We start from the raw sequence: 26,009 nt of genomic DNA on the forward strand, positions 1-26,009 counted from the left end.
TCATTTTTTCCCCCCATTCGCAACTAGTTCAGAGATCCTTTTCAAAGATGGAATACAATCTGTAGATTTTTTTTTAAAAAGAGCATATACTTCATCCAGATAAGGAAAACACACTTTATGCATTTAACATACACTATCCACATGTCTCACAACTCACTAACAAAGACCTCTGCTTAAGGTTAAGGTCTTCAATCTAGTTTAACATAAAAACAAACTCAAAATAAAGACCGAGGTGCCATCAATGGAGATCACAGATGGAACAAAATAGGTGACTATACAGAAAAGTGCATAAATTTTAAATTATCACAGCAGTTTGATGATGGAACGATAGATTTGATCTTATCGTGTTCACAGACAGACTATACATGGCCCAGCCAGAACTGGATACATTTTTGCGCCTTGTTGTTGAATTCAGCAAGATCTGCAACAGTGCAGGGTCCATCTAGCGATAGACATTGCAGATGTTGCATAGTCTGTGGCTCAGTTCCATATTCACAAGTTGTCGGGCAGGTTATATAATCACCATTTGCTTACTGACACCTTTGAATGACCTACACCAGTCCTAAGTCTGTTAAGGTACTTTCAGGTTGCCCAGTTGCAATTAGCTCCTGGGGGAAGGCTTTCATCCGGTAGAATTTCCATTGCTGGGTGTTGTTCGAGACTGGCGAGCCAGTCTTTCCATAAGGCAATGCAGGCTTCAGATGGGGTTTATTATAATGGAACAACACTGTTCATGAAGCTCTTCCTTGACTTTAGGCGGCTGGGTGTAGGTGTATGACCATGTAGAGGGTGCTTCTCATCTGATGTTTGATGAAGTCGCTCTTTCTTGCTGGCTACCGTTCTTATATCAAGGGGAGCAATACCGCCAGGATATATAGGCTGTTGGTGTTTGTTGGTTTTAATCAACCTGTGATAAGTCGGCAGCTTGCACTCAGAACAGCATTCATCTTCTTAGCATGAGTAGATCTTTCCCATGCAAGGCAGGCATATTCGGCAGTGGAATAGCAAAGAGAAAGTGCACCGGTTCGCAATGTTTTGAACTGGGAGATGTTTTTAAGAAAAGTTAGGCAGCACACTACTTCAAAAATATGACAGGAGCACAACATGAACATAGATTTTGGCTTTAAAGCAAATAGTGTTATCAAAAATGTGGCAGCTACAATGGTAAAAGCCATCTTCAAACTTACTTGATTCTGAAGCATAACTAAAGGGGTCTCCTCTTGTTCCATTGCATCTGGGTCAAGATGCCAGCTCTGGGCAGGCCTGGTCTGTTTGAGCAGCGAGAGATATGCATGGAAAACATCTGCTTTAACATTTTCTTCACGCTCCTTGAATCTGGCAATCAGCGCAGGAGATACCGTTTTATAAAATTCTGGTAGCATTTCATGGCGAGTGCTGACCACACCATCTAAACATTTAGCAGCAGCACGTCGTACCTTCCAGCTCATATCATCATCATCACTGTATTCATCATCACTCCCTAAAACAGTAAAGGGGTGCAAAATTTATTAAGAATTATGAATGCCTTTCAAACATAACATACATAAATTAAACAAATACATAATGAAACAGAGAAAGGAAAGAAATTCAGGCAGGATTTCTACTATTGATCACAATTAAGTAACTCATGCTAGAAAAGCGCGCACACATAGAAGTCAGGCGAGGACAGGATCAAGCACAGTTGTGATGAATCCCATGGTTAAATAACCCAACAACACTCACCATCTAGACTATAAAATCACAACTTAGATGAGCTACTGAAGGACTGAGTAAATGCCAACACCATGAAGGGGGAAGCAACTTTCTAAAGTTATATAGTACACAAAAAACAATATTGCATTCTATTACCTTAGATAGCAATTTTTCCCTAACTACAAAAGTACATTCCTCAGTCTAGGTTGGCTCACACACTTGTTTACTTACAAGCTTATCTCACAAGGTGCTTAATACAAAAGGATAGAGTATCAATTACAAGTTTTGTACCTTGATCATCATCATCTCCACCTTCAGATTCCATTGCAGCATCATCATCATCTTCATCATCATAATTGTAATTGGGGTCATAGGTTAAGTACCTCAGGCACAGGTTAATAATGGTAGTGACATGAAGAAAAACTTCCTTAGGGCACCTACGAAAAATGACGATTGAGCAGTTGTTCCATAGACCAATTAAAGCCAGTAAACTAATAACATTTAGATCCAATACTTAATCACTAATAAATTAGCAGCTCAACTTGTCACTAGTACAAATTGTGTTAAGCATCTCCTATCCATAACTATGTAAGCCAGATCAAACACAATCTTTAACTACAGAAATAGACTAAGCGCTTTACATTTAGGCAAAGGTTCACTGCATCACAGATCTTTTTGGCTGCAATTGCTTTTCAATTTAAAATTACAAAATCAACATTGCACCTTACCTCCTCACAAACGACTCAAAGGCTTGAATGCAATATTCTCTCAGTTCATCATCCTCAACGCTGCAGAACTTAACGACTAATGGAATGATTTTCTCCAGATACTCCCCTAAGGAGAAAATAATCAATCATTCAGAAATTCCCTCAAATAATGGCTTAAAAAGATTTATAAACTGGTGAAAGCATTTCAGAAAGGACACTAAATTCAGATTCCTGTTACCTATTCGGTGCCCTGCCTGTCTGCTAATAGCAGCAATACACTGAATATAGGTCCTAGTTGTAGACATAGATTCATTTTTGGCAAGCTCTGTCAACAAATGCTCAATCAGGTCAACAAAGACCAGGTTTCCACAGCTCATAACAAGGTGACCAAGAGCAATAATAGTTCTCTTTCGAACAGCAAGCCGGGGGCTGGTAAGCTGAGGAAGAAGGCAGTTCAAAATTGATGGATGGAAATTTACCAGCAGACCTCCTTGCCTAGAAAAAAAAATAAAAATATCCAATTACAGTTCCAACTTAAAATGGCCATCTTTGGTCAAACATAATTAAAGTTATCTTTTAATTCCAAGACACAGCAGGGTCTGCCAGAAAGCATTTTGTTTTCCCAAATACTGGTCAAAATAGTGTAATAGCAACAGAGTTCCTTTTGGCCTGCATCACGAAGGAAAAAAAATTCTATTGAACAGTCTTAAATTAACTGAACTTAAAATGGAAGTTTCAAAATGGACCAGGCTAGGATGCTTCTCTGTAGATTAAATCAATTAGTCTACAAATTATACAAGGTGAAAACATTTTCATACATAGGACGAGGTATACGTGGGCGGTCATCATTCGATACATGTTGCGATCCACATTATTTTTTTATAAACGTAGTTGATCAACAGCTCTTTACTTAGTCTTTGGCTCGAACATAAATATATGTGTATTATTACATATATTATTGTGTATACAATATATATATAAGATTTATCAATGTTTTCAGTTTGGTTCACTTGTGAAGTCAACAGAAATATCTCCAATTAATGTCTTACATCAAATAGTCTACAAAAGGCTGATTCATTTTTAAGTTATCAGATTATCAAACTATAGAAAATATATTCCAAAGAGGGTATATTATATATTTGAGAGATAATTTTATCTTTTAATTTTTTATGGCTTATTGTAACCTTTTAGCATAATTTTCGGTTTGTATGTAATTAATTTATTCTTTCATGGAACGTACCTGTCACTGGCATGACCAGCATTTGTTGCCCATCCCTAATTGAACTGAGTGGCTTGCTAGGCTATGTCAGAGAGCAGTTGAGAGTCGACCATATTACTATGGGTCTGGAGTCACATGTAGGCCAGACCAGGTTAGGATGGCAGATTTCTTCCCCTAAATGACATTAGTGAACCAGATGGGTGTTCACAACAATGATCACTATTACTAAGATGAGCTTTATATTCTAGATTCTATTAATTGAATTTAAATTCCATCAGCTGCCGTGGTGGGATTTGAACCCATGTTAGCCTGGGCCTCTGGAATAATGACATTAGACTACTGTCTCCCTACCTCCTTTAGAAAAGCATGAGGTGGTTACATGACATGGGAGGTTTTGTGTTATATATCATTGTTAGAGAGTAGTTAACGGTCACACAGTACTGAACATGCATGGACCATCATGAGAAAGGTTAGTTTCACCATACCAATGATGTGTTGTTACAATAGTAACCCATTCAGTACAAAGGGAACATCATGTTCAGAGGTATGATTTATTTGCATGGCTGAGGAGCCAACAGTGCAAAGCTACCAGCTGTTGGATTATGAGTACGACTGAACGCCTCCAAGTCAGAATCCTCCCTGAAACAGGATTTCTTATAGTAATTGCCTTTCTGTTGTGAGTACAAGTGTTGGGAGAAATCCAGGAACAGTAAAAAAAGTTACCAGTTTCTCCTTACAGTCTTGCTGCTGTAAATTTTAATCTTTTCACATTGTTTCCCTTTATTTGATGAAAGGGAGAAAGTGTAAAGTCTCCACGTTCCATTTCATTATTTTCTTAGAACTACTTATCAAATCTTGTGTATAAGGCTCATTTAAATTCACTGATCTACTCATCAAAATGGTAAGTTTTCTTATCAAAACTTGCAGTTTATGCCAGGCCCTCCCACTATGGATTCTTATACCAGCTTTCTGTTGGAAAGTCTGCTTTCTTCTCTCCACATCATTCCAAGCTGGTAATTGCACAAATCATATTACACTGTTATAACTCTGCGTAGCAGAGAATTACAAGGCAGTACATGAAATCTACAATTCAGACAAAGGTCTCTCAAACACAGTTCATGAACATGAGCATAACTCTAAAATTATGTTACTATCTTAAGCTCACTGATATCTGTTGGTTCTGTTTATAGTTATTTTTTTCTGCCTGATGCTATGGAGCATGAGCTGGATAAGATAGTCACTCTTGGCCAAAATCAAAAGCCCAATTACCTGCTTAGCATATCTGCCATGATGTCCAGTGCTTCCAACTGAACAGAGACATCTTCCTGTTTGGCAATGGCACTAGTGAGACGTCCTGTGATCTTTTTACAAACATTGGCAGCCAAAGCAGATCCTGGAAGAAAAATACAATCTCAAATAGATCTCAGTAAATAACAAGGATGTGATTGAAAGTACATCTGGTGATTGCCAAAATGTTTTTAGAAAAGATATCATGTCCTATAGAAAAATAATTGATCACTGTCACTTTACAATATTATCATTCCAAAACAAGTGGCATAAAAGCACAGTTTTAAAACTGGTTTTCAGCCAGAGGGCAATTTCAGATGACCTGGAACTTGCAGAAACATGGAAAATGGGTAAGTTCTTTGGTCAACCATGTATGTATTTTTAAGAAAGCTACCAAAGCAATAACTGTACGATTAAATATAAAAATAAAACAGTAAAACTGAATAAGGAAAATTTGTGGGAAAGTGAACGAAGTAGAGGACATATTTTAAACATTCTAAGATTTTTTCGTAAAATAATTTGCAATGATAGAGCTGAGCAGCATTAGTACTGTTACCCCACTGGATTTAATCTCATAAAACAAAAACGCATGGAACAGTCTCTGCTCACCAGTCCTTGATTCTTTCGGTCTCATTATCCTTTATAATATTTCTTGTCCCATCCTTTTCTCTACACCGCTCATACGCTTTCTTGTGATATGTTTTCAGTTGTTTATCTATAATTCTTTCTGACTCAGAACTAACTCTTTTTCATTTCTTTATATGATCAACCAACATTCATTAATTTATGATGGAACATTGCAGCTTTATTTATTGAAGAAATGCAACCTATTTTCAAGAGATTGGCTTTCTGTTTCAAAATAACACTAGGACTTAAAGGTCAAATTATGGGGATAGGTTGCATAAATATGGATGTTTTCTCTTGAGTTTAAAAGTTTGAAGGGTTATTCTAAAACAAGGGAACAATCTTAAAATGAAAGCTAGGTCATTCAGGAGTGAATCAGGAAATATGTTTGCACACAAAGAGCAGTGGAAATCTGGAACTTCTTTCGCAAGCAGCTGTGAATTGAGATTTGTTAGATTTTTGTTAGGTAAGCATATCAATGGCTATGGAGTTGATTGATTCAATGGCAAAGCAGGCTCAAGGGACTGGATAACTAACTCCAGTTCTTGTTGAGGTGCTTCTGTAAAATCAGAAAGTTCTTTTAACAGCAACAATCATATACAGGCAGATGCAAACATATCGCTTAGATATACAAATTTTTCGGAGATCAAAGGATGTGAGATTAAAACCAGTTCGTCCAGACACAGAGGAAGAATTTACCCAGAAGAACCTCCATAGATGGAGATTCATCACTTTCAGGTCTCAAGAAAATAACACCATTCTTCCAGAGGAAGACAAGTCAACCAGCGGATCCATGCCAGTCTTAAGAACTAGATCATACAAGTTTTGAAAACATTGCTCTGGTTAGGTCACAACTCAAGTATTGCGTCAAATTCTTGAGAGTGTGCAGAGGAGATTTACCAGAATTGTGTCAGGGATGAGGGATTTTAGTTCCAAGGATAAGTTGGAGAAGTTGGGGTGCTCTCCTTGTAGCAAAGGAGATTGAGGGGTGCGATTTGAGAGAGGTGTACAAGATTATGACAGGTTTAGATAAGGGAGACAAAGAAACACTGTTCAGATTAGCTGATCATATCAGGAGGAAGTGACACAGATTTAAGGTTTGAGACAAGAGATGCAAGGGAACATGAGGAAGAATCTTTTTTGCGCGATGATCTAAAAGTCTCTGCCTATGGTGGTGGTGGAAGCAGTGATGATCAATGATTTCAAAAGGAAACTGGATGGGCATTTAAGAGAAAAAACTTACAGGCCTATTAGGATGGAGCGGAGGAATGGAACTCATTGGATTACTCTAGAGAGAGCAGGCATGGATACGATAGGCCAAATGGCCTTCTTCTGCGCCATAATAATCACGATGACAAGGGAAGACTTCACAACATTCAACAGACTAACCTTTTAATGCCGTTAGCTAGTCAGCAATCTAAAGAGTCAAATCCTAAATTAAATGTAGCAGTTTACATCAATCTCAGACATTGCTCTTAACTGCAAAGTTATAATCAGCAATTAATGCTAAAGTATTGTGACATAAGTAAACTGCTGTTCTAACATATTTGTCAGTTAATCCTATTTACTAATTATTTCCATACTCAATGCTTAAGTGCTGCCATCAATAATTCTAAAGTTAATAAATAATTGCTAGGTAATTATTTTACTTTTGGACTTCTGAAAAAAATGTTAATGTATTCATTCAGCAGCTTACACAGATCCTGACTGGAGACTCTTGTAAATGCTAATAAAATCTGAAGTGGTTGATGAGTTCAGAAACTAAATGACTGAATCATTCATTCCTTTGGTAAACCCAAAAGGTTCCTTAATGAGGAGTTAAGGTAAAAGATTATGGATTTGTTTCATGCACTTGATAAATAATCTTGGCAGGCTGTATTTTCTAGTGTTCTTAAAATGCAGTAACAATATTTTTCTGAAATATAAACTTACCACTAGAAGCTGGGGGTAGTTCTCCAATTACTGTTTTCAATCCAATGCTGGAAATATCACGTAGTTGTTCCTTGTCTGACAGCATATTGGTACACAATGTATCCACAATTGTCTCCACCTGATATTCCTTCACTTTACTGACCAATGGACCAAGACTGAGGATAAACATTTAATTACATGCTTAAAACAGAGCAAAAAAATGGCATACACTCAAAACCAAGTTCCTGATAAATGCATATTTAAATCTGCAGCATATACATTGTAATGACACACCTATTAAATACACACTGCTCTTTCCACAACCTGGTTTACTACTCCCATTTCTTTGTGAGGATACCTGTGATTGCTGCTATTAGTGAACTTTTGTGTTACTGATCATTGTTTTGTAGCAGAAAAATTTAAATTATGCATATGATAATGACTATAAAGGTTTGGCAAAACATAATTGTGTCAGTAAGTGAGAAAACAAATCAATCAAGCCCCCCTCCTACCAGAAATTCCTACATACAAGGTCAGTTGCTCAGCATGCAGAAGCTGTCACTTTGAAACTGTGTGGCTTGCAGCATGTGTTTGATGGGTAGCTCTGTTTCTTTCTGTGTTGTAACATACTATGGCTAAAGATTAAAGGTGATAAAAAAAATTACAAGTGCATATACACACATACAGAAAAGTGCCAATGGCAAGTTAGCTCAAACTGTTTTAAAAGGTCAGGAACATTATAATGTGCAAATCAGGGTTTACTATTGGAGTTCCATAGCGTGTCTTTGAGGCCAGTGCAATTGTTAAAAACTAATGTTCATCCTCTGCTCAAGCCAAACAGCTCAACATAGATTACATTAATGTTTATTTTATTTTAGTGACACATATTAAACATATATTAGTACATAAATGACCCTTCCATGCTTGCTTACAAACACAAAGCATTATATTTGCACAATTACAGATGAATGCTGTGTTGCGCTGAGTCAAAGCATAATAATATAAGGATGTGTATGTTTTATATTTTGTATTAAGACTTCTACTCAGTCACTCACTCGGCACCAGCATAGATCTTATTTATCTTTCTGCATGTCAACATTTTGTGAGATAAAATGAGAACAATGCAAACAGTAGGTGGAGTTGTGTCAAAAAGCATTGGCACAGATTTTGTGGTTGCGATTATAATGATACTCCCAGCGTTGGCCATCATCATGCTGGAAAACTGACAACTTTTGGCATCAACACACGTGCAGTCAAAAACAGAAAACCAGAAGTTATCAGTGATTCCCTGCTCTTCTACAGGGTGCACTGTTGAAGCCTCCACATATGGTAACCTTTACATATCATGAAATTGACTAGAATGTCCCTTTTTAGGCTGTTAAAACGTCAAAAGGAGTTAAGCCTTGTTAATGAGCTATAACTAGCTTTTTAAAGGGTACTAAGGCATAACAACTGAACAACCTCTTACGCTCTGAAAAGATAATTTTAAGTTTTTGCAATATAAAGTGTTTCCATTGTTAAAAAAATTAAAGTATGGAATTTTTATCAAGTTTATATTTCAGCTTCTAATGTTTTGTCCCAAACATTTATTTTGCTCTGTGTAAAATTTATAAAAAGGGAATGCTAATCAGTGCATTTTACTTGCTGGTTTGCTGTTTTGAGAATTTCTCAATGTGATTGATTACATATTTTTTATTCATTTACAGAATATGGGCGTCATTGGCTAGGCCAGCATTTACTGCCGATCCCTAACTGCCCTCGAGAAAATGATGAGCTGCCTTCTTGAACCGCTGCAGTCCACGTGGTGTAGGCACACCCAAAGTGCTGTTTGGGAGGGAGTTCCAGAATTTTGACCCAGCGACAGTGAAGGAACGGAGATATATTTCCAAGTCAGGATGCTGAGTGGCTTGGAGAGGAACCTCCAAGTGGTGGTGCTCCCATGTATCTGCTGCCCTTGTTCTTCTAGGTGTTAGCGGTCACGGGTTTGGAAGGTGCTGCCTAAGGAGCCTTCTTCAATTCCCACAGTGCATCTTGTAGATGGTACACACTGCTGCCACCGTGGTGGCAGAGGGAGTGAATGTTTCTGGAAGGGATGCCAATCAAGCAGGTTGCTTTGTCCTGGATGGTGTCAAGCACTCACCAAGACAAGTGGAGAGTATTCCATCACACTCCTGACTTGTGCCTTGTAGATAGTGGACAAACTTTGGGGGCGCAGGATACCTGGTCTCTGACCTGGTCTTGTATCCAGAGTATTTATATGGCTGGTCCAGTTCAGTTTCTAGTCAATGGCAACTCCCAGGTTGTTGACAGTGGGGATTCAGCGATGGTAACATTACTGCTGCTGGATGCCTGATGATCCCTTGATTTGACACAAAATTCAAAGTAACATGAGGAAGGTGAAATCCACATCACAGATGTCAGCAGTTCTTTGTGAGCAGCTTTCTTCAAGGTCTGCAGGAAGGACCATCACTTGGCTGCTGACCACAAACTCCAGGTGAATGGAACAAGTTCTGCTGAAAGTGGTGGGTTTCATTATCAAGAGTCAGTTTGTAGTATGTACTGGTTGCTAGCTCCTAATGACACTGGTTTAAGTCCACACTTGTACTGTGTCCTCTGGACACTCTTATTGACAATGTAGTAGCTGTGCAAATAGAGTCCCATTATCTACCTGAAAGGGACTCCATGTGGTTACATTTCAACACAGGAAATGGCCATTCAGCCTAACATTCCTGTGTCAGCTCTTTGGCAGAGCTAGCTAATTAATCTCACTTCCCCGCACTTATTCCCAATTGTCTTTTCAATATGACTATTAACTCTGCTTCCACCACCCTTTCAATCAGCGCATTCCAGGTCACAATAACTTACTGTATAAAACAAAACGCTTACTCGTGTCTCCTTTGGTTTCCTTGCCAATCATCTTAAATCTATGTCCTCTGGTTACTGACCTTGGTTAAGTAGCCAAACTATGTAATTACAACACTTGTATTTATTTAGGATCCTTAACATAATAAAACATTCACCATAGCATCTCAAACAAAATGTGATGCTGAACCACTTAAGGAGATATTAGGATAAATGGTCTAAGAGGTCACACATAAAATACAGCCAGTGAATACAACCAAGGTACTGAACAATATCGACAACCAGAATCATACTTCAGCACAATGTCTTCAAGAGAGGGAGATAAAAATAGCACAGAAAGAAAAATAATGAAGTCCTGCAGCTTCACTTAAGCATCCAAACGTGGTTGAAAGCAAAATAAAAGCTCCATTGATTCTGGACAGTGCTTCCATGCCGCAATCAGCAAATGCAGGTGAAACAGTAATTAGATAAATCTATCTGTACAAATTTATTCTGTAAACTGAGAATTACACTTTTACCATTTAACAGCAAGGTTCTGCACTTCACCATTCTTGTCTTCTAGTAACTTCAGGATCATCTTAACCACCTTTCGCTCACTGTCATCGTCCAACTTGATAGAGTCTTTCTGCAATTCTGTCATCAAGTCATTGGTAGCCATGAATCTGTGAATTATACAAAAGAAATGCAATTTTGTTACAAAAAGGGGTTTCCTTTTAATCTCATTATTACTCAACATCATCAGTGACAGGCAACAGATGCACAGACAATGGTTGAATGTTGTCTGCAGCAACACCATAATTTTACTCAACAGCAAGGATCTATTTAAATAATGATTCTGTTATATCAGTGCTGAAAATGAGAATGAACTTCCACTTATATAGCGTATTTTACAACCTCAAGGCATCCCAAAGCACAAATCCAATGAAGTATCAGGACAATCCCAACACAGTTCACACAAAATACAAGATTCCAATATTATCAAAGAAATATACTTAACCCATCAACCCAACTGCAATCCCTTTCTATGGATGTAACCCTCCTAGTTCTCGCCCTTTATCCCTCTTTACCTGAATATAGCCTTCAGGATGAGAGTGGCCAAAGACAAAAAGGTCTGAAATTATTTTGAGACAAGGAATCATGTAATTACAGCATTTTAGGATCTGTAGTGAATGCAAATAATTCTAAGCCACTTCAAATAAGTGGAATTATTTGGAAACAAGTGTGGGTAGAAACATTAGTTTTCCCTTGGTTTACCCTCTATTACCGTCAAGACAATGGATCAATGCATTTCAGCATTCAATGCAGTTAGTGCATGTAACACAAGATGAAGTTCATACTAACAACAGAACATGACCTTGCAGCATTAGGTACTGGGAGTGAAGCAAAGGACTACAGCAGTGCTTTGTAAACTGTTTTCCAATGTGATCCCATTTTAACTCACCACCACCATTTCAAGGGCAATTAGGGATGGCCAACAAATGCTGACCTTGCTAGCGATGCTCACATCCCATGAAAAAATATATTTTAAAAAACTCCTGAAAATTAAACTGACCCCAGCATAAAAACTCCCATAAAACAGCATAGTAACATTCAGTATATAATTATTAAAGTTTACATATTAGAGATCAATATAATACATATAAATAGGAAGATGTGTTTTTTTTTAAAAGTACTTTGTAAGAATCTTATTTTCTATAATCATGTAGGTTTCAGCCATATTCCCCTGCCGAACCCTGTGGAGGATTGGGTTAATCATAATCCCATGGTCTAAAGACTGTGCACAGGATCCCCTTAAATGGAAAGGTCCCCAAGGTGTTGCCTTGACAATCCTGGGCTGGATTCTCACTCTAGAACACAGAGAGCCCTGAACGTCCAGAACAAAGGCTATCCCGGGACACACCTCCACCCTGGCCCCAGTCCTGGGATGCACCTCCATTCCAGCCTCACTCTGGAGTTCAGGTCACTTTTTTAGCTGCTTCTCCTCAGTCCCTCGGAGAATATCAAACATCCACAATTAAATGGGTCAGACTCACCACCCAAAATAACTGTTCCAGCTCCTCTCCCTCCCAACCTTGCTGCTCCTCCATTCATAGGTTCTGTTTCTGGAGGAGTAGCAAGATTGGGAGAAGGGAATGAGCTGGAGCAGCCAACATGGGAGACACAGAATCTGTTATTCGAGGGACTGCTCCTCACGGATTCTGTCCTTCCTGCTCTCCCTGCTGCTCCAATCACAGCTTTGCAGTCAGTTAATGCTCTCATTAATTGCAGAGCTCCGACTTTTTTTAAAACACCTGTACGAAAGTTGGAATATATATTTAAAATAACAGATTTCCAAGTCACCAATGTTGGAAATCTGCCAAACTGTGGAAATTTCTCATCCCTGAGCCTTGATCCAAATATGAACACCTGTGCTAATGAGAACAATGGCCCTTGATATCAAAGCAGAATTTGACACATGCATCCAAGGAGCCCCAATAAAACAGGCAATGTGAATTGTGGGAAATACTCATGTTGTGGTGTCACTTTAAGGGAATATGCAAATGAGCAAGTAACCAGGATGGAAAGCAGCATATGACCAGCAGCTAGTGCGCATATATAAATTGCAGTTGCGCTGTCCCTGAGAGTAATGGTCGCTGAATCCCTGAAGTAGACCTGTCTGCTGAGCCATCCTGTAATGTATCTTCAAATAAACCAAACCTACATCTAGTTTACCAGTTTTGTGGGCGAGATTGATGAGTTTGTGCAAAGCAGACACAGAAACACAAGTAGCACAAAGGAAGATTGCTGCAGTTGTTGGGAGGCCAATAATCTCAATTTCAAGTTATCATTGAGTAGTCCCTCAGGGAAATGTCATAAGTCCAACCATTTTCAGCTGCTGCAATCATTTCTCTCTATCGTAAAGGTCAGAAGTAGCGATGTTTGCTAATGATAATGGTTCAGCTCCATTCACAACTCAACAACAACATAACTGAAAAATTAAAGCAGATAAGGAAGCCATTTGGGCCATCGTGTCTGTGCAGCATTTCAAACTATCCAATTAGTCCCACTCCACTGCTCTTTCCCCTTTTCATGTATCCAATTCCCTTTTTAAAGTTATTCTGGAATCTGCTTCCAACAATCTTCTAGGTGGTGCATTGCAGAAAAAAAACATGCAATTATCTTAAATCTGTCTCCTCTGGTAATCAATCCTCCTCCAAAAATAAACTGTTTCTCCCTACCTACTTAAAAAATTCCAGCTTCACTAGTCTCTCCATATAACAGAAGGCCCTCATCCTGGATTCCAATCATTCTAATGAATCTCGTCTGTACAACTTCTCAAATGTCTTTTTATTTATTATTCATTCAAGGGACGTGGTGTGTTGCTGGCAAGGCCGACATTTATTATCCATCTCCTACTGCACTTGAGAAGATGGTGGTAAACTGAGTTATTGAGCCACTGAAGTCCATGTGATGTCCATGCATCCACAACATATGAACATAAGAAATAGGAAGAATAGAGCATATGGTCCCTTGACACTTTGCTGTCACTCAATACCATCATGGCTGATCTTCTGCCTCAACTTCACTTTCCTTGTGGTCCCCATGACTCACAGAGGCCAAAAGTCTGACCGACTATCTCAGAAACATACTCAATGGAGCATCCACAACGTTCTGTGGTAGACAATCCAAAAATTCACAACCAAGTGAAGAAATTTCTGATCCTAATCCTAAATGATCAGTCCCTTATCCTGAGACTGTGCCCCCATGTTCCAGATTCCCCACCCAAGGAAACAACCTCCGAGAGTCTAACCAATCAAGCCCCCTTCAGATCTTGAATGCTTCAATCAGATCACCACTTATGCTCTAAGCTCCAGGGAGTATAGGCTCAATTTACTCAGCCTATCATAGGATGATCCTCTCATCCCAGGATCCAATCTAGTGAACCTTCGCTGTGCTACACCCCCAATGCAAGTACATCCTTTCTTAGAAATGGAGACAAAAACTGAGCACAATATTCCAAGTGTGGTCTCACCAAAGCCCTATAGGCTTTAGGAAGTAAAGAGGTGAGTCACTCAACATTGTATACCCAGCATTAGACCTGCTGTTGTAGACAGTATTTATATGGCTGGTGCAGTTAAGTTTCAGATTTTATTTTTATTCATTCATTCATGGGATGTGGATGTCATTGGCTAGGCCAGCATTTATTGCCCATCCCTAATTGCCCTTGAGAAGGTGGTGGTGAGCTGCCTCCTTGAACCTCTGCAGTCCATGTGGTGTTGGTACATCGAAATTGCTATTAGGGAGGAAGATGCAGCATTTTGACCGAGCGACAGTGAAGGAGCAGTGATACATTTCCAAATCAGGATGGTGAGTGGCTGACCCTTTGCAGAATGTTGACGATGGGGGATGCAACAATGGTAACGTCAAGGGGAGCTGGTTAGGCTACTATTGGAGACAATCAATGCCTGGCATACCGTCCTTTGTGGTAAGTATGACAATAGCCAGTAGAGAGATCCCCCCTCCCCCCACTATTTCCGTTGACTTCAATTTTGCTAGAGCTCCCTGATTCTACACTCACTCAAATGCTGCCTTGATGCAAGCGCTTTTGCGTCATCTCAGGCATTCAGCTCTTCAATCGACGTTTTAACCAAGGCTGTAATGAGGTCTGGAACCAAATGATCCTGCAGGAACCCAAACTGAGTATTGGTGAACAGCTTATTGGTGAATAAATGCCACTTGATAGCACTATCAGCAATACCTTCCGTCACTTTACTGTTGATTGAGCGTATACTGATGGGATGGTAATTGACTGGTTTGGATTTGTCTTGAATTTTGTGGACAGGAGATATCTAGACAATTTTCCACATTGTCGAATCGATGCCAGTGTTGTAGCTATGCTGGAACAGCTTGGCTAGAGATGCAGCTGGTACTGGAGCACAAGTATTCAACACAACTGCCGGTATGTTGTCAGAGCTTATAGCCTCTGCTGTATCCAGTGTGTTCAGCCTCTCTTTGATATCACATTGAATGAATCAAATTAGCTGAAGACTAGCATCTGTTACAGTAGGGACACAAAAAGGAAGCCAAGATACATCATCCACTGTTTACTTTTGGCTGAAGATGGTTGCAAATTATTCAGCATTGCCTCTTACACTCAAATGCTGGGCTCCACCATCATGGAGGATGGGATGTTCATGGAGGCGCCTCTTCCTCTTCCCATTAGTGGGCAATGAAACAACCTAACGTTCACAACTGGGCAGAGCAGGAGTGCATAGCTTTGATCTGATCGTTGGTTATGGGATCATTTAACTCTGTCTAAAGCACTCTGTTCCGACTCTTTAGCATATATGTATTCCTGCATTGCAGCTTAACTAGGTCAGCAACTCACTCTTTGGGATACACCTAATGCTGCTCCTGGCATGCCCTTGTTTCCATTGCCGCTGTCCCTCGGTTCAAGGCATCTATTCAGGGCTGCAAGATTCTGCCATGGGTCTTCACGTGACTGAACAGGCTGATTCTCAACCAGCATATCTTTCAGCACATGGGGAAGGGTGTCCCACAAGGTCATAGAATCTGCAGTGCAGGATTGGCTTCCTTTTCTTTCCTTCTCTGCTGCCGCTCTGCCTTATCATTAAGATGTTGCGACTCAAAGCATGATGCAGCTCGATAGACGAATTGTCACCATTCTGACCAATTGGTAGCAAGCTCCTCCCAATAATTAATGACAATGTTGCCATACTTCAAGGAGAGCTTCAGAGTGTTTTTGAAGTGTTTTCTTTGTCCTCTCCTGGAATATTGGCAACAAGATGTGGTGGTGGAAGCAGTGTCCACTCCATCCTATTTGATTTTGCAGTTTTGCCCGAATGCTTGTGGAGCTGGCTTCAAGGAGGACACTAATGTTTGTTCAATGGTCCTCCCATTGAATCTGGAGGATGCGGTGAAAGCATTGCTAATGGAATTTCTCTAGCGCTGTTATGTGTCACTGACACACAGTCCAGGTCTCACTGCAGTACAGGAATGTATTGATGACAACTAGTCTGTATATTAAGACTTTTTGTTGACTTGCAGAGATCTTTGTCGTCAAACGCTTGCTGCTGTAGTTTATAGGAGGAACTAGAGCAATTGATCAGGTGCTGGATCTCCTTGTCAATGGTGGGCTTTCGAGAGAGGTGGCTGCCAAAGTGTGGGAAGTGCTCATCAAATTGCAGAGTCTCTCCTTCAACACATCAGCAGAAATGTATTGCACCACAATCTGCAACTTCATGGTCTGGCGTTTCCCTCACTGTACCACTGTCATCAAGCTGGGGACCCAACACTGGTTCAATGAGAAGTGTACCTGTTTGAGGTTACTTCCCTCATGTCCATAGCAGGGAAAATCCTGACAGCATTCTGCTGAAGCAAGGAATATTTGGCTTACCAGGTATGGTTTGGTACGAGTTTTGTTTTGGCAACAAGGACAGGCCGAGTATCTTGAATGCAGAATTGAAGAGATCAAGAGTGGCTTGCAAATCTGGTGCCAAGTGGGCAACTACAGTTCAGTCATCCACAAACTGTACACCATGTCTATCTATGGTGATTAGTTTAGTACGGCAAGGAGTTGACTGAAGTTGACGAGTTTTCCATCTAAACAGTATTTAGTATTGATACCAGGATCTTTGAGGTGAATAGCCACTTGTCAGGTAGATTGTAAATAGCATGGGAGCTATCACACAGCAATGCTTGGCCCCAGCCCAGATTTTGAAGGCATCTGCTTCAGATCTCCCACTCAAAACAGTTGCAGTCACATTATCATGAAGCAATTGCAGGATTATGATGAAGTTTCTTAGGCATCCAAATCTTTGTAGCACAATCCACAGAGCCTGAATCAAATGCTTTGGTCAGGTCAATGAATGCAATGAACAATTCCTGGCGTTGTTCTTAACATTTTTCTTGCATTTGTCTGGCAACAAAGACCATGTCGGAGGTTCCTTCGGAAGATCTAACGTCACATTATATCTCAGGGAGAGTTTCCTCAGCAAAGGAAGTAGGTGGTTCAAGGGAATGCTGTCAGGATTTTCCCAGCTATAGACAAGAGGGAAATGCCTCAAACAGGTACACTTCTCATTGAACCTGTTGGCTCCCTAGTTTGATGGCAATGGTACAGTGAGGGAAATGCTAGGCCATGAAGTTGCAGACTGTGGTGGAATACATTCCTGCTGATGCCCCATAGCAGCTCATGGATGCTGAATACTGAGCTGTTAGATTTGTTCTGTATCTATCCCATTTAGCGCATTGGTAATACCACAAAACATGGAGGGCATCCTCACTGTGCAGACATGACTGCTTCCTCAAAAGAACTGTGCAGCAGTCACTCCTACCAAAACTATGTATAACAGGTAGATTGATCAAGACGAGGTCAAGTAGGATCCCCCCCGCCCCCGCCAAATGTTGGCTCTCGCCACCTGCTTGACATCCTTCCACAAGGTTTAGCATAACTTACTTGCTTTTGTACATTGGTGCTTTAGCGACATTATCAACTGTCATGCATACTTGAAGCTCAAGGTCTCCCTGCTCTTGTTCCCTTTAAAATTGTACCATTTAGTTTGTCTTGTCCCATTTGTCCACCAAAATGCACTCAAACATATATCATTCCTTCATTTCTGAAACAAAATCATGGGTCTCCCTATCTAACAGTATTGTGAGAATACCTTTACCACATAGACTGCAGCAATTCAAGAAGGCCCACCATGTTCTCAAGGACAACTGTCCCTGCCAAGGACACCTATATCTCAAAGATAAATATTTTTAAAAGGTTGAATCATCTACTCCTGTTCCTACACTTCAGTTAGGGATGCTAAAATTGACCTCAGCAGCCTCGAGTTAAGGAATCTAACCCCTGGCTCCAACCCCTCCTGAAAAGTCTGCATGTAACAGTGCAGAGCAAGATTTAAGCAAGATGTAAAACCATCTACAGTCAAATAACCTGGTAACACGCAGTGCCAAGCTTTCACAACAATAATAGCTTTTGGAATGAGATACTGCAACATGACCTGCATCTATGCAACCACACACCCTGCAAGGACGTGGGGCAAAACTGGTGGGAAATACAAAACCTGTAGCTTTTACAGGTGAATCAGTCACGGCTGCCTTGCCAAAAGCTTTGCTGCAATGATGTGATTCAATTTTACAGTATCAGTGACAAAGCATCTAATATGGAGGGCTTCAGACTCACAATGCGGCTTTAAAGCTTAATTCTCCGCAGTTGGTGGGCCATTTTTAAGAGCTCGGATTCATGATTGCCCGAGTGATCAGCAGTCTGGCCACCCCTCGGTTACAAGGCTCGCAGATCGCAGCGATGGGCAATTCAAAAGTCAGACTACAAACTGGGAACCTGTGTACCGCCGGGGTTCGGCTTCGGCGGGCGGGGAGAGTGGGAGGGTTTGTTCAGCCAGTGAGTTAGTGCAGCCAAGGAGCAGCCCGGTCCCTCCACAAACTGCACCGGGTCGAGGCGGCGGGGGGTGTCCCTTCCCTTCCCTCTGCGGCTCCCTTCAGGGCACATGGACAGAGAGGGTAGACGGTATCACTAGTACAGCAGTTTCCCGGGGGGAAGGGGGGGAGGGGGGGTCCGCGCAAAATGGAATGGGATAGAGAAAACCCAGACGGCCGGGCTGTAGACAAATGGGAGTTACCTGAAGTCCTTGTCGCTGGAAGTCATCTTCTCCAGGAGGTTGGAGATGTGGTAGGAGGCGCTCGCCATCTTGCGGCCTTCACTCCCGCGCCGCCGCCGCCGCCCGTTTTTTGTTGTCGTTCCTTGGCTCCTGGCTCTTCACTCTCTGTGCCCCGTCTCACCGGGAGGAGGAGGAGAGGTGGGCTGCAGCGCTCTGCACTCAATCGGTCGGTCGGTCGGCCGGCTGCTGCTGCTGCTACCACCTCAGGGAGTCGATACGATGCGAGGCCGCGCCGCCGCCGTGCGTCTCCCTGGAGCTGCGGCCACTCCCACCGCGGCTCAGAGTTCATCGCGCCTGCGCAGTCCGCTCCTGAACAGTTAGCCTGGAGACCCTGGACGGAGAGAAGGTCTTAAATAAATAAGCTCCGGGGGGCATCACTCCGCATCAATCACAGGACAAGTCAAGGAGGGAACCCCTGGGATTGAACCTGTGCCATTGGCATCATTATGCACTACAAGCTCGCCATCTGGTCAACTGAGCCATCCCACCCCTACCACCCTTGGCTCTGAAGAAGGGTCATAGGGACTCGGAACATTGTCTTTGCTTCTCTCTCTATGGATGATGTCGGACCTGCTGAGCTTCTCCAGCATTTTCTGTTTCTACTTCAGATTTCCAGTATTTTGTTTTTTATCTTAGTGTATTCCCATGTGTGGTTGTTTTTATTTTAAATGTTGCCAACATTTTTTAAGTCTTTTCATATCAATTTTGTTCTTTTTCATCTCCATAACCACTTTACATTTTTCTGTCTGTATCTCAGTTATTATTAATAGCCAATGTTATGAATTTATGTTAAAATATATTTACCTTTTTTGAGACAGACAAAATAGTTCCTTTGTTATACATCGCTGTATGTATTTTTTAAAGTGGTTTTTTGTGATGTAAATGAATGGCAGTTTGAAGTCAATGAAAATAGAAATGGGAGAGACCTGGCTTCTGACTCACTATCATTTGTTTTACACTATTGCACAAAGTCAAGAGCCCCACTATTACATACTGCGTATTCAACCTCGACAGACCACCTGACATCAACCTAGGCACTGGAAACGACAACGGCAAACTCAGCCCTGTCAACCCTGCAAACCCTGCAAAATCTTCCGTACTAACATCTGGGGGCTAGTGCCAAAATTGGGAGAGCTGTCTCACAGACCAGTCAAGCAACAGCCTGATATAGTCATCCATAAGATTATAAGACGTGGGAACAGAAGTAGGCCATTCGGCCCATTGAGTAAGCCATTCAATGAGATCATGGCTGATCTGTTAATCCTCAACTCCACTTTCTTGCCTTTTCCCCATAATCCTTGATTCCCTTACTGATTAAAAATTTGTCTATCTCCGCCTTGAAAGTACTTAACGACCCAAGTTCCACAGCCCTCTGTGATAAAGAATTCCACAGATTAACACAGAAATTCCTCATCTCTGTCTTCAATGGGCAACCCCTTACTCTGAGATTATGCCCTCTGTCATCTATTAGTTTGCCAATCCTTTAACCATGCTAATATGCTGCCCCCAACACCATGGGCTCATCTAATTAAGTAGCCTTATGTGCGGTACCTTATCGAACGCATTTTGGAAATCCAGGCATATCACATCTACTGGTTCCCCTTTATCTATCCTGCTAATTACCTCCTCAAAGGATTCTAATAAATTTGTCAAGCATGATTCGTACCTCATAGATAATGTCCCAGACACCACCATCACCATCCGTGTGTATGTCCCATCTCGCTGACAGGACAGACCAACAGACATAGTGGCATAGTGGTATAAAGTTGGGAGGGAGTTGCCCTGGGAGTCTTCAACATAATCTCTGGACCCCATGAAGTCTCATGGCATCAGGTCAAACATGGGCAAGGAAACTATCTGCTGATTATCATGTATCATCCTCCCTCAGCTGATGAATCAGTGCACCACAGTGTTGGACGTCACATGGAGGAAGCACTGAGAGTGACAAGTGCACAGGATGTACTCTGGGTGGGACACTTCAATGTCCATCACCAAGGGTGGCTCGGTAGCACCACTACTGACTGAGCTGGCTGAGTCCTAAAGGACATAGCTGCTAGACTGGGTCTGTGGCAGGTGGTGAGGGAACCAACAAGAGGTAAAAACATATTTGACCTCATCCTCAACAACCTGGCTGCCGCAGAAGCATCTGTCCATGACAGTATTGGTAGGAGTGATCGCCGCACAGTCCTTGTGGAGACGAAGTCCCGCTTTCACATTGAAGATACCCTCCATCATGTTGTGTGGCACTACCACCATGCTAAATGGGATTGATTTCGAACAGATCTAGTAACTCAAGACTGGGTATCCATGAAGTGCTGTGGCCATCAGCAGCAGCAGAATTGTCCTCGAACTGTAACCTCACGGCCTGGCATATCCCCCACTCTACCATTACCATCAAGCCAGGCGATCAATCCTGTGCAGCGGGGCATGCCAGGAGTAGCACCAGGCATACCTAAACATGAGGTGCCAACCTGGTGAAGCCATAACATAGGACTACTTGCGTGCCAAACAGCATAAGCAGCAAGTGATAGACAGAGCTGAGCAATCCCACAACCAATGGATCAGATCTAATCTCTGCAGTCATGCCACGTCCAGTCATGAATGGTGGTGGACAATTAAATAATTCACTGGAGGAGGAGGCTCCACAAATATCCCCATCCTCAATGATGGAGGAGCCCAGCACATCAGTGCAAAAGATGAGGCTGAAGCATTTGCTACAATCTTCAGTCAGAAGTGCCAAGTGGATGATCCATCTCGGCTCCTCCAGAGGTCCCCAGCATCACAAATGCCAGTTTTAAGCCAATTTGCTTCATTCCATGTGTTATCAAGAAATGACTGAAGGTACTGGTTAGTACAAAGGCTAAGGGGTGTGAGAATATCCCGAAGTGTGCTCCAGAACTTGCCATGTCCCTAGCCAAGCTCTTCCAGTACAGCTACAACACTGGCATCAGTCCAGCTATGTGGAAAATTGCCCAGTTATATCCTGTACACAAAAAGCAGGACAAATCCAACCCAGCCAATTACCGCCCCATCAGTCTACTCTCGACCATCAGTAAAGTAATGGAAGGGGTCATCAACAGTGCTATCAAGCAGCACTTTCTTAGCAATAACCTGCTTACTGACGCCCAGTTTGACTTTTGCCAGGGCCAGTCAGCTCCTGACCTCATTACAGCCTTGGTTCAAACATGGACAAAAGAGCTGAACCACCAAGGTGAGGTGAGAGTGACTGCCCTTGACATCAAGGCTGCAGTTGACCAAATGTGGCATGAAGGAGCCCCAGCAAAACTGGAGTCAATGGGAGTTGGGGGAAAACTCTCCATTTGTTGGAGTCATACCTAGCACAAAGGAAGATGGTTGTGGTTGTTGGAGGTTAGTCATCTCAGCTCCAGAACATCACTACAGGAGTCCCTCAGGGTAGTGTCCTTGGCCCAACCATCTTCAGCTGCTTCATCAATGACCTTCCTTCCATCATAAAGTCAGAAATGGGGATGTTCGCTGATGATTACATGAGGTTCAGCACTATTCATGACTCCTCAGATACTGAAGCGGTCCATGTCCAAATGCAGCAAGACCTGGACAATAGCCAGGCTTGAGCTGACAAGTGGCAAGTAACATTTGTGCCGCACAAGTGCCAGGCAATGACCATCTCCTACAAGACAGAATCTAACCATTGCCCCTTGACATTCAATGGCATTACCATCACAGAATCTCCCACTGTCAACATCCTGGGGTTTACCATTGACCAGAAACTGACCTGGACTAGCCATATAAATACTGTGGCTACAAGAGCATGTCAGAGGCTAGGAATGTTGCAACGAGTAACTCACCTCCTGACTTCCTAAAGCCTGTCCACAAGGTACAAGTCAGGAGTGTGATGGAATACTCCCCACTTGCCTGGATGAGTGCAGCTCCCACAACACTCAAGAAGCTTGACACCATCCAGGACAAAGCAGCCTGCTTGATTGGCACCACATCCACAAACATTCACTCCCCCTACCACCGACACACTTTAGCATTAGTGTGTACTATCTACAAGATGCATTGTGCATTGCAGGAATTCACCAAGGCTCCTTCAACAGCAGCACCTTCCAAACCCATGACCACTACCAACTAGAAGGACAAGGGCAGCAGATAAATGGGAACACCACCACCTGGAAGTTCCCCCCCAAGTCACTCACCATCCTGACTTGGAAATATATCATCATTCCTTCACTGTCATTGGGTCAAAATCTTGGGAACTCCCTCCCTAACAGCACTGTGGCTGCACCTGCACCACATGGACTGCAGCGGTTGAAGAAGGCAGCTCACCACCGCCCACTCAAGGGCAACTAGGGATAGACAATAAATGCTGGCCCAACCAGCAAAGCCCACGTCCCGTGTATGAATTAAAAAAAAATTCTAACCCCCTCACAGAGAGATCCTATCCACTGCCAACCTCCCCATTCACACTGACATTGTTCTCCCTCTACCTATCAATTCAATGTAGAAACCCTCTCCCTCAATTCAACCTGGCACTATTCTCCCCACCACAGTTCCAGCAGCCATTTCTTCCCCTCTTGAACTCACTGAGTTCAATCTAGCAAATGTTTCTCTTCACCCCATCTCATTGCAGGATTGCCATCTCTTCCCTCTTCAAGATCATCTATTGTTTACATTTCCCCTTTAATGCCAGTTATTGTCTCCCCCTCCTCCTCCCCCTCCATCACTATACATCCACATGCCAGGCTGATTATGGTAGGATTTACACTCACATTCTCTGGCTTATTAGTCCTGTGACATAACCACAGTACGATTGTACCAATGCTGAATAAAGCAGATGTAATTTCAAATTGAGTCTTTCCTAACCTAGCTTTAGTTCGTAGAAATAGGAGTATACAAAGATGTAGTCTAGGTAGCTTAATTGTTACCTCCAGAATCATACTCCCACACAAGTAAATATAGAGCAGTGGCATTCAACATATTAAAAAAAAGCTGTCATTCTGCTAAAGGGGATGACTAACATCTCTGAACCTGAGGAGATATCTATGGCAGAACTGAATTCATAATGAACCTTTTATGTTTCTAAGTTTATCCTAAATGCGAGAGAGATGCAAATGTTATTAAATATTGAAGCATTTGACTATCTTGTCAAGCATAATTCAGAAAACTTTGAGCTTAAATGAACCCCAACCACATAATGGCACCACAAGCTGTAGCAGAAAATGTTGTTTCCTATGATATTTACGCTCTCCTCAGAACATAAGGCCAATCTGAGTTGTATAATCATGATTTATATGAAGGGATGTTTTTAACCAATTTCCACTGATTAAATTCCTCAATTTTTGTTTTGGGTGCTGAATTGGTAAAAAAAACACTCCCATTTCATTTCTTCCCAAAAGTCAGGGGAGGGCAATAAATGCTGGCCCAGCCAGCGAAGCTCACATCCTGTGAATGAATCCTTAAAAAATTCTAACCCTCTCACAGTGAGATCCTATCCTCTGCCAACCTTCCCATTCACACTGACATTGTTCTCCCTTTACCTATCAATTCAATGTAGAAACCCTCTCCCTCAATTCAACCTGGCACTATTCTCCCCACCACAGTTCCAGCAGCCATTTCTTCCCCTCTTGAACTCCCTGAGTTCAATCTAGCAAATGTTTCTCTTCATCCACACACACATTCCATCTGTATTATTAAGACTATATTTTAAAGAGCCTTGATAACCACATCAATATTATTAACAAAATGGAAATGTTGCATACAATAATCATGAAATGCTATTCATAGCATATACTATAACATTAAATTTTAGCATCATGATTTTATATTAATGGCAGACTTTCAAATAATTGTACTTTACTATGGTACTTCTGTGCTATCTTAAACAATTACGGGAACCAACATTTTGAAGTACACAGTCAACTCACAAAAATCAATAAATATTTTTTACTGCTAAAGTAGCTTGACAGTATTTTTTGATCATGGAAACATACATCACATTATTGGAATTAGCATTGACACCCATAAATTGATTTTGGTGAACTGTGTAATTAATTATCATTTGTCATATTGCATGATTTTGTCTTGTTAGTTTCTTTCAAACATCAAATCATATTTATATAGTGCCTTTAACAAAATAAACATCTCAAGGTGCTTCACAGGAGCAATATAAAATAAAATATGGCACTGAAGCACATAGTGAGATATTAGGTCAGTTGACTAAAATCTTGGTCAATAAGGTAGATTTTAGGGAGTATCCTAAAGAAGGAAAGTGAGGTAGAAAGACTGAGAGCTGTAGAGAGAGAATTCCAGAATTCAGTGCCTAGGCAAGTGAAGGCTCAGCACGATTAAAATCGTTCAAGAGGCCAGTATTAGATAAGCGCAGATACCTTGGAGAGGTGAGGCTGGAGGAGATTATAAAAATGGGGAGGGGCAAGGACATGGAGGGATTTGAAACAAGGATGAGAATTTTAAAATCAGGATGTTGCTTGACTGGGAGCCAGTGCAGGTCAGCAAGCACAGAGGTGATAAGGACTTGGTGTAAGTTATGAGTTTTGGATTACAGAGGGTAGAATGGGAAGCAAGCCAGGAGTGTGTTGAAATAATCAAGTCTAAAGAAAACAAAGTCATCACTGAGAGTTCCAACAGCAGATGAGCTGAAAAAAAATAAAAACAAAAAAACTGCGGATGCTGGAAATCCAAAACAAAAACAAAAACAGAATTACCTGGAAAAACTCAGCAGGTCTGGCAGCATCGGTGGAGAGGAAAAGAGTTGACGTTTCGAGTCCTCATGTTTTGTCGAAGGGTCATGAGGACTCAAAACGTCAACTCTTTTCCTCTCCGCCGATCCTGCCAGACCAGATGAGCTGAGACAGGTGAAATCAGGCAACGTTCCGAAAGTGAAAACAGGCAGTATTAGTGATGCTGCAAATATGTGGTCCAATGTTCATCTTGAGGTCAATGCAAACAGACTGGGTCAGTTTCAGTCTGTTTCCAGGAAGAGGGATGGAGTCAGTAGTTAGGGAACAGTGTTTGGAGCAG

The 26,009-nt window shown here is 41.6% G+C and overlaps 1 protein-coding gene across 1 annotated transcript in view; it reads right to left on the reverse strand.

The window, feature by feature from the left end:
• The window catches only part of cand1 (cullin-associated and neddylation-dissociated 1), a 39,892-nt gene extending 20,628 nt beyond the window's left edge, over positions 1-19,264 (reverse strand). The window contains exons 1-8 of the mRNA XM_041215892.1: positions 18,951-19,264; positions 10,821-10,964; positions 7,462-7,616; positions 4,888-5,011; positions 2,638-2,894; positions 2,421-2,526; positions 1,984-2,129; positions 1,188-1,480 (exon numbers count right to left, since the gene is read on the reverse strand). Of these exons, the coding sequence (XP_041071826.1) occupies positions 1,188-1,480; positions 1,984-2,129; positions 2,421-2,526; positions 2,638-2,894; positions 4,888-5,011; positions 7,462-7,616; positions 10,821-10,964; positions 18,951-19,018 (1,293 nt within the window). The 5' untranslated portion in view covers positions 19,019-19,264. The remainder of the gene's footprint in view (positions 1-1,187; positions 1,481-1,983; positions 2,130-2,420; positions 2,527-2,637; positions 2,895-4,887; positions 5,012-7,461; positions 7,617-10,820; positions 10,965-18,950) is intronic.
• Between the last annotated feature and the right edge of the window lie 6,745 nt (positions 19,265-26,009).

Source organism: Carcharodon carcharias, chromosome 21 (genome assembly GCF_017639515.1).
Source record: "Carcharodon carcharias isolate sCarCar2 chromosome 21, sCarCar2.pri, whole genome shotgun sequence".
Classification (NCBI taxonomy): Eukaryota; Metazoa; Chordata; class Chondrichthyes; order Lamniformes; family Lamnidae; genus Carcharodon; species Carcharodon carcharias.